The 9,633-nt window shown below is 56.6% G+C and overlaps 1 protein-coding gene across 1 annotated transcript in view; it reads right to left on the bottom strand.

The window, feature by feature from the left end:
• GPC2 (glypican 2) overlaps positions 1-1,103 on the bottom strand; it is a 9,311-nt gene extending 8,208 nt beyond the window's left edge. Inside the window, exon 1 of the mRNA XM_044426797.1 lies at positions 1,059-1,103. Within this exon, the coding sequence (XP_044282732.1) occupies positions 1,059-1,103 (45 nt within the window). The remainder of the gene's footprint in view (positions 1-1,058) is intronic.
• Between the last annotated feature and the right edge of the window lie 8,530 nt (positions 1,104-9,633).

The raw sequence follows: 9,633 nt of genomic DNA, 5'->3' as shown, positions 1-9,633 counted from the left end.
AGCCTCCTCCCCTGCCCATGCTCCCCAGCTAGTGGTGAAGGGAGGCATGCCCTTCCACCTTGCCATATGCCTCTTGTAATGTGGAGCCCAGAACCGGGCACCGCACGCCAGTATTGGGTGTACCAGTCTTGCAGAGTGGCACCAGCGCCTCTCGATCCGGGAGCCACGCCTTTGGCTATGCGTTCACTCTCCTACCCACGGCACCGCACTGCCGGCTTGTGTTTAGCTTGCTGTCTACAAGCACCTCGAGAACCCACTCACAGGAGCCGCCCTGCAGCCACTTGTGCCCCCATCCTGTGCCTGGGGCACTTATTCCTGATTCCTGAGTTCACTTACCTACCCTGAGTGCCATCCTATTGGCCCCCACCCACTTCCACAGCCTCTCCAGAGACTTTTGGGTCTGGAGTACCTGCTCCCCAGTTGTGGGCACAGCTCCCACTTCGGTATCATCTATGGATTTGGTCAGCAGACTGGTTACCCCCTCCACCTGGCCATTGATAAAAAGTTTGAACAGGATCAGTCCCAGAACTGAGCCCTGGGGGACCCCCCTCCTCACTGGCTGCCATCCCGATGACTCCCCACTCATAGCGGCACTCTGCCTGTGGTCTGTCAGCAGTGCCCTAATCTATCGAGGTGCTTTGATCTATCCCGGGGCTCATCCGTTTTTCAACCAGGATATCATGGCACCATGTCAATGAGCCTGCCAAAATCCAGGTAAACCACATCCCTAACCCTAACCCTCATCTGGCCACCTCGAAACCGTGTCATGGAAATCCTCGAGGTTTGTCTGGCAGGACCTGTTTTTGCGGAAGTCGTGTTGTGTGGCTGCCAACCCCCGTTCTCTAGCCAAGGCTTCCAGATCTTTTCCTACTATTAGCTTCTCTGTTGATGGACGTAAGGCTAACTGGCCTGTAGTTCTCCTTGCCCCCTCTGCTATTTTTTTTAAAGATTGGGACCATTGACACCACCCTCCAATCCTCCAGAACTTCTGTTTTCCATGAGGCTTCAAAAATTGAGGCCAACTGATGCAAGAGGACTCCTGCCAGTTCCCAAAGTACCTTCACATGCAGCCCGTCGGGACGCTGCACCTTCGTAACATCCATAGCCCCAAGCAGCCCCTCAGTTTCTAGGGGAGTGACTCTAATCTGTGCCCCCAGAAACACAACCTCATCGGCCCCCTCCCCAGGCACATCTGCCCCAACCTGCTTTGGGGAGTACACAGAAGCAAAATAATGATTTAACTGAGTTTTGCCCCCCTCTAAATAGAACTATGTGGATCTAAACTATTGCTTTTATTGTCTTGTTCTGGCAGACTGCCAGACCGTAGGCAGACTTCTTCTGAGTCATCTGACAAGTATACCTTCAGAGTTCAGTTTTTGCAAGGAGCAGTTGCCCAACCACTAAATAAAGGTTTTGGGTGCCCAAGGCCTAGCGAGGGCCCTCAGAGAGCCCATCCCAGGGAGCTGAAGGGGAGCAAGTCTCTGCAGAGCCTGCAAACGCGGTGCCTTGCTTCGTACTCAGTCTTGGTCATCCGTAGTGTCGGGAAACACTTTATTTGGACAAAGCCTTTGATAAAAAGAATGCTTGTGCGTGTCGTTTGATGTAAAATCGGGCCACAGCGCCCTTGCTCCGCTCCCCAGAAGGAACCAGAACTTCTCAGCCAGGCTCCCTGTGCTAGGAAAGCTGGCAGCTCTGAGGCTCCGGGATCCATCTGCTCTCCCGCGAGAGGGAGCCTCGCGACCGCGCCAGAGGCCACGGGTCGCAATGTGGCAAAGCTAAGACACTCAGATCAGGTTGCGGACGGTGACATCCCTCAGCTTCCTTGCAGCTGAAATCAAAGCAGTGCCTCCGGCTGCCCCCCTGCCCACCCGCAGCAGCGCAGGACAGATTCTCCAGTCCTGATGCCATCATCCCTCCTGAATGCCAAAACTCACACCCGGGATCTATTATAATTCATGTCCCTCCACTGTTTGCCTTGTTCACTGATTGCCAATTAATCACCCCGTAGCGCTATAACCCCATGCAGCTTCCTCTCTGCTCTTGGCATCGTCCTGTTTTGTGCACGTGTTAATCCTTGCAGTGCGCCCCTTCTCCCCTCTTCATTGCCCCTGTGGGTGTGCATCACCCACAACCCATCACACCTTCTGCGCATGCTCAGGGCCCCTCCGTGGGTCACTGCCTTGCCGCGGCAAAGGGGCTTGCGTAGTGCGAAGAAGCTAGGAGCTCTGCTGTGCAGGGGCACCCAAGAGGGATGGGTCATGGCAGAGAGCTCTGGCAAAAGGAGGCGGAGGAGGAGGAGGAGAAGGATCCACTAGAAGAGGAAGTGGCCGCCCCCTCCAGGGCCCTTGCCATGAAAACCCCGTGGACAGTGCCCTAAGATTAGAGCCTTGGAAATCGTCTATAGCTAACTATGCTTATTTCACTGTGGGCAGGAGCTGTATAATTTTGTGGCCAGATTTTGTACAACGGTTACGTAGATTTTTAAGTTACACAAAGCACTTTTTAAATTGAGCTTTGTGAATTCTGGGGCTCTTGAAACTTTAGACAGTCCTACTCAGCCAGAAATTGTCCTCACCCAAACAAGTTTGCCTAAGTTATTTTGTTCAGAGTAGATTCCAATTGTAAAAGTGGCCACAACTTTGAAAATTTCCTGCTGCTTTTACTGGAACATTTACAAGAGGAATGGAAACTTCCACTTTGGTCTTTCCTTGTGAGAATATGACCTACTTTGTTGGCTTTTGGGGCACTCAGGACACGCTAAATAACATCTCTTAGCAATGCTTTTGTGGTAAAGAGAATTTCCAAAGGTTTAGCCCAGTGGCTTTGCTGTTGCTTAGAAGTCTCTCCAAGCAGACCTCCCCCACCGATCATCCAGAGGCCTTCACAGCTGCTGGGGGTGGGCGGCACAGAGGCTCAGACCTGAGCACAGAATTCCAGCAGGAGGGGAGAATTCTCCCCTGGGTCGCTCTGAGGGCTCAGAGACATCTTTTTCTCCATGGCTCACCAAAGAAAGTACAGTGGTGCCTCCTCGTTTGAATGACCCTCACTTTGAATGATCCAGAGTTCAAATGTTAGAGGCATGAGAAAATCTCTTTGAAGTTCGAACAATGCTTCCACGTTGGAACTGCAGGCACAGAGAAAAAAGGTAGTCACTGCGTAAACATCAGGTCTGCTCCCAGGTTGTCCCTCATTGAGTCTGTGTGCCTTTTTTATCATTCTCAGTGCCTTTTAACTGTCTAAGGTCTCAAGCCCAGGTTCTGCCCCTGCCCGGCAACCCAAGATCCTTTTCTTTGCACCCAGGAGGAACTGAAAGCGGGGGCTTCCGCTGAATCACCCCCACCCGAGCCGCTGCTGTGCTCCACGTCCTGCCCTCCGGTGGCTTGCGGTGCGGTCATCCCATCCAGTTAGACTGAATGGAGGGGGAGTCCAGACAGACACAAAGGAAGGACTTCTCGCAGTGTGCGGTTCGGTGTGGAATTCCCCATCAGCCGTCATTCGCTCGGCTTTGGATTGCTCTCAGTGCCTTTTCGCCATGTGCCTCCTCGCTCCCTCTCGGGGCCGCCTCTGTTGGCACAGGCTGTGTGCTGGGCCATGGCTGTGCTCCACGCCAGCCTGCTGGGCAGGGGGTGGCATCTGCCTCCTTCCAGCGATGAGAACGTCATCTCCAAAGCCCTGGCATCAAATGAGGGGGTCACGGGCTGGGGTTTTTCAGCGTAAGCCTTTTCAAGCATTTTCAGTGCGGGCCTTTTCAAACTTTAATTAATAAATGGCATTTAATTGTGCTATTTCGCCTTAAATTATGCGTATTTGCTGTTTAAGTTTATTGAGGAGGGTCTTGTTCAGAATTCATGTTCCTGCATTTCCAGTGGGGAGCATCACTTAGGGCTTCAAAGGATCCAGAGTTCGAACAGCCTCCTGAAATGGATCAGTTCCACGCATGAGGCACCACTGAGTACTGCAAAGCTGGAGGTGCTTGGAGCTCTGGGGAGCCCCCGGTGGCCTAAAGTTGTGCACGGGGTGCTCTGACGGGCGCCACGCACCGCTTGCCCTGCCCAACCCGTCCAGGGTGCGTGTGCTTGAGCAGGGGCAGCTGGTGGCCCCCCTGATGTTTCGACCGACTGCGCTCACGTTTTCTTACCACCTCGCCAGGTTTCGTTAGAGCGAGGCGTCTGAAGGCCCCTGGTACCAGCCCTGCTCAGAGTGTCAACAGACAACTAGTTGTGCTGCTCTTCTGTGGCTGCTCACAGGAATAGACGCACACGAGACGGGGGGCCCCTCTGCTGTCTCCGAACTCCTTGGCCTGCCCCTTTAACCTCATCGGCATGCCTTCTTCTGCGAGGAAACGCCACCCCCTGCTTCTTGGATGCCCACCTTAACATAGTGAGGGAATTTGAGCAGGAAGTCAAGAGCGATGCTGCCAAGAGGCCAAGCTCCCTCACCTACGAAGAAACAGCCTAAAATAAGACAGTGTTTTACTCTGCAAGTGGCACACTCAGAGGAAATCGAGTGAGTCTTATCTTAGAACCATAGAATGGAATAGTAGAGTTGGAAGGCCATCGAGTCCAATCCCTGCTCAGTGCAGGGCACTGGAGGAAAACCATTCCTCTCGGAGGGCTGTCCAATTGCATCTTGAATGCCCCTGGTATAGGAGAGCCCACAACCTCCCTAGGTAATCAGTCCCATTCTTGTACAGCTCTAACAGGAACCTGGGTGCCTTTAACTTTCTTAAACTGTGGTGCCCAGAATTGGACACACTACTCCAGATGAGGCCTAACCAGTGCTGAATAAAGGGGAACTAATGCTGTACAGGATTTCAAGGAGGTAGTTCTATTAATGCACCCTAAAATAGCATTTGTTCTTTTTGCAGCCACATTATATAGTTGACTTTTTCACGTGCAGTATACCAAGATCACTTGCTGATTCCGTTGAGGCCCCATCCATGTGGGTGTTCAAAGATAGGCTGGACGTCCACACGGTGGGCATGTCGTGAGCGGAGCCGGCTGGTGCCAGAGGTCAGACTAGATGGCCCGAGAGGCCCCTTCTGACTCGCTCTGTTTCTCTGTTTCCCTGGCTGTTGCTCCATCTAGCCCACATTCATTCCATTTATGTGCTGCACCCAGAGGCAGCAGGGCGCTTTAGGTGGCTTTCAAGAAACGTCATTTTATTTTGTTTGTTTGTTTTATCCTTTCTATTGCTCACTGCTTGGAATCTGCTCGGATGTAGAGTATGCAGCTGTTACAAGTCAATATGCAATGAACAGGTTGTGTTTCCGCCCCAAACACGCCCTGTAACCCTGACAGGACGGTCTGCCCCGAGTCCACATCTACAAAAGGGGGCCGTGCCCTCGCTCAGACGCCCGGGAAGCAGTGGGGGGGCGAGCGATGGCTCCAAGCAATTGCCATCGAGCAGGACCCTCTGTGGGCGCTTCGCCACTTGAGGAAGGCGACTAGGATACTGTGGGGGCCCTTTCCCCACCCCTGACTGGCCGCCTAACCCCAACCTCAACTTCTGGGGCTCTGCCTCCTGTGCCCCCCCTCCCCAGGACTTGAACCCTCCCGAGCAATTAGAGCAGAGCCACTCGAAGAGCTGAGCTGTTCGGTCTCCTGCAGGGAAATGGGTCTAAATACCACTTGGGCCAGCCTGGCCAAATCGTGACCACGGTGCAGAACCAAGGCGAGGGCATGGCACCTCCACATGGGGGACGCACTTCGCCCCCGTGACTCCATGCGGGCAGGGCCCCTGGGCCAGAAGCTAGCCCCACGGTGCCCCCCCCCCCCCGTCATGCACATGCACTTTCAAGCTCGGATGGGAAGCTTGTGGCCGGCCACTTCCGCCACCCCTGCTGGAGCCCAGGGCAACTGCTGGGATCGCATTTCTAGGACGGCGGCAGACAAAGGCCCCTGTGTCTCCGTCCCAGCTGCTGCGGCACCGAAACCAGTGATGCTCCAAGAGGAAGAAAACCTTTAGCCAGTGCAGGGAAGGAAGGGAAAGAGCAAACCGCCTGAAACAGGGGAGCCCCCCAGTAGGGGGAGGCTTGGAAGGCCCTGGTGTCGTCTCAGTGGGAACCCTCACCTGGGCCCTTCCACCTTGCAGGCGAACCCCTGTGCCTCCCGCAGCCCAGGCAGACAGATCGGGGGGGGGGGGGGGGGGGGGCCCCCCTTTTTGTGTGGGGCAGGGGGAAAAGGGGGCCCAAAGACCCCCCCCCCCCCCGCGCTGCCACCAGTCCATGCTGCAAAACAGCCAGCTCCACGGCCCCTGCTGCAGGCCCTGACTTGCCCGCAGGCCGTGGGTCAGTTTCCCCGGCCCTCCCTCACTTCAGCAACCGAGGTGGGAGATGCGGCGGCTCTGCCTTCCTTCCCCAGCTAGACTGCGAAAGAGAAGGCTCAGCCATCGAGCGTTGCTTCTCCTCCGTGGCCCCCACCCTCTTCTGCCTGGGCAGAGCCTCCCTCAGCCCTACCCAGGGCCGGCTCAACAGCACGATGGGCCCCGGGCAAGCAGCGCACTGGGGCCCCGACGACAACGACAACCACTGTTAATTTTGGAAGTTGTCCAGTTTTCCAAGGGTTAATATTTATTTTATTTTACTGAGAAGGCTTCTATGCCGCCCCATTCGCCAAAGCCTCAGGGTGGCTCACAATAATAATAATATGCACAGATAGTGCGGGGCCCACGGGCAAGTGCCCAGCAGGCCCCTGCGCTGAGACGGCCCTGGCCCTACCTGTCCCACCCCACTCAGTGGGGAGCGGAAGGAGCTGCTGTGCATGTCTGGCTCCATCTTCTCTGTGCTGATGGGGCGGCTCTCAGGGCTCTGAGGGGACCTCTCAGCCCCCCCGAAGGTGCCGCAGGCTGACCAGGAGCCGCTGCACATGCGCAGGCCCTGCCCCTGAGCCAAGGCTGCCCGGTTGTCTTTCCCTTTCCAGCCAGGGAGGCTGAGGAGGACCAGCCTCTGGGCCAGCCTTCCTCCCAGGGGGTCCCTTCCACTATCCCGCTCACCTGGGCTCTGTGACCCACCTTTCTCTTCCCTGGATGCTGCGTTGCCCTGGCTGGGGCAAGAGGCTCCTCTCCTGCCCGGCTCCCAGGCTTCCTTGCCAGCAGACACTTCATTCTTGCGACCACACACGCCAGCCAGGTTGCCAGGGTGTTCAGCAGCAAGTCGCTTGCACAGCAACCCTGCAAGGTAGGCTCCCATCCGCTGGACCGGACGGGTCAGCAGAGCCTCCGCAGAGCACTCTGGGCAGGAGCATGAGGGGAATGCCCAGCCTCGCAGCCACATGCTCACGGCAGGGCGTTCTGCAATCCCACAGCCGAGTACATCGGGGAGGCAGCGCAGGCACCGGGGCCGATGCGCATCGGGGCAGAGCACCGGAAGGGCACAGTGGCGGGGCGGGCTTCTCCCCGGCCCGCCAGGCCCCTCCTCTGGGGGTCTCCTCTCCCTGGGGGTGCCAGGACAGTAGGCGCAGCCGGGGTCAGCCGGCCAGCAGCGCGGAATCTCATCCCCTGCCCCACACCTGAGGCATCACCAGAAAGTCCATCCTTTGTCGATCTAGCAAGCCACGAGGGGGTTTTCCTACTGTGAGAGCACTGGGATGGGCCAGGAAGAGATGATTAAGGTGCTACATTTTAATTAAGTCAGACAAGATAACTGGGGTCCATCGAGGCCAAGCGAGGCAAGGTCTACATGTTTAGAGGCCAGAGACACAGGCCTGAACTTGGGGTACCAGCCTGCAAGAGACGCTTGCTGCACCCCTGCATGCAGCTGATGGGTTCAGGGAGCCGCTGCCACCAGGAAGGGGGCTCCAGGTTGGGGAAGCCGTCGCTCAGCATGCCTTTGCGGCCCTTCCTGTCCACTCGCGTGCCGTGCCTGATTGCAAACGGAGGAGCTGCTGCTGCTGCTGCGACCAATGCCGTTTGACATCTGTACCCACAAGCCACACTGTGGGTGGAGGCCTCCATTTTGGGGGCTCTGCAGGTGCCCTCACTGGGTGCCCAGCTTGCAATACTGGGCCTTTCCCAAAGGAGAGGATGATCTGATCTGCCAAGGCGGCAGTTGAGCTGGTTCTGACCGCCCGTCCTCTGGCAATCTGGAGAAGGAATGGCATAGAAAGCCAAGGAGCAGAGAGGGGCCGGCCTGCCCTGTCAAAGCTCATGCCAGAACTCCCTCCCCTGCCGGCGTCTGCACGCGTGCAAGGACAGCGGGACCTGCACGGGATGGGCACATAGCGCGCATGGGCCTGGGAGACCCCTTCCGACTCGCGCTGTTTCTTCTGTGCAAGTGGCTTGGCAGCCGTGATGACATGGACGGACGCAGAGACACTATCAAGGGCAAATTCTGGGGAGGAGGGAAGGGGGAGGCCGAAGCTTAAGCACAGAGCCCTCTGAGCGACAACTGGCCCTCTTGCTTGGCCTTCCCGCTTCTGCCTCCTCTGCCCCACCAGGACAGCCACCTCCCAGCCGTACGTGAACCAGCAGGAAGGACGCCCTTCTTGTCCCCTCTCTCCCCACATCCTCGGCGTGGGGCTCATTCCAATATGCGGCTGTAAGGCAGCAAACCCGCCGGCACGTGTGCTCCCACGAGCCACGTACTGTGGCAGCGACATCAGTGGCGATGAGGCCGCCGTGCCTGTCGTGGGGGCGGCCCACGAGAAGGGCTACGAGGGAGGGCGGAGGTTTGCCGAGCCCCCCTGGGGCAGCCGAGGCAGCTCGGGCCGAGCCTGGGTGAGGCGCCTGCAGCCACCCGGCCTGCTCTGGCTGGCCCCGTCCCTTGCCCAGGCCAGCGCGTTGGCGGTGCGCTGACCGGGGCAGGAAACCGCCACCACGGCGCCCAGCCCTTCCTAGCAGGGGCCAAGTCTTCCGGGATCCCAGAATGATGACAATATGGGCTGTGGTCCCGAAGCTCTCCTCAAGCCGAGCCACAGAGCCACTGTGCAATACGGCCCTGTAGCGTGAACTGTATTTGGCACAATCCTATGGACACCAGGCGTCATTGCAAGATGCCACGGAGAATGGGAAAGAACCGTGCCCCCCCCCCCCCCCGCGGCAACTCTTTTAGATTATTTTAACGCTTCTTCCGTGTATGAATTTGCATTGCATTTTATGACCTTGCTTTTATGGATTGTTGTAAACTTCCAAGCAGGCTTTGACTGTGGGGCAGTATAGAAAAGAAATCCCAGCAGCTGGGCCTGGAGGAGAAAAAGAGGCCAGCGGGGAGGGTAGGAAACGGGCTGAGGGTTTTGCCAGCTCCCATTGGCCCCTCCTGCCCAAGCACAATTAGGTTTTTTATTTAGGACATGTACAACCCATCTACACCAGCAGGTCTCAAGACAGCGTACAATATAGCAGCACTATTAAAATTCAATATGAAAACATTTAATAACTTCTACCATTAAAATGCCATTCAACCTTAAAATCCTGGGTATATAAAAAGATTTTGGCTTGGCACCAAAATGAATAAAGTGTCGGTGCACCTCTCTGGGGAGAAGGTTCCAGAGCCAGGGGGCCACCACGGAAAAGGCCCTCCCCCGGGTTGCCACTCTTCTGAACCTCTTCAAGGAGGGCTCCCAAGGAAGGACCTCGGAGGAAGATCATAACACTCAGGCAGGTGTCTCTGGAAGGAGATGCCCCTTCAGACATACA

Source organism: Varanus komodoensis, unplaced genomic scaffold (genome assembly GCF_004798865.1).
Source record: "Varanus komodoensis strain SLA01 unplaced genomic scaffold, ASM479886v1 scaffold182, whole genome shotgun sequence".
Lineage (NCBI taxonomy): Eukaryota > Metazoa > Chordata > Lepidosauria > Squamata > Varanidae > Varanus > Varanus komodoensis.
The sequence above is the reverse complement of the archived record's forward strand: the minus strand, read 5'-3'. Positions and strand labels throughout refer to the sequence as shown.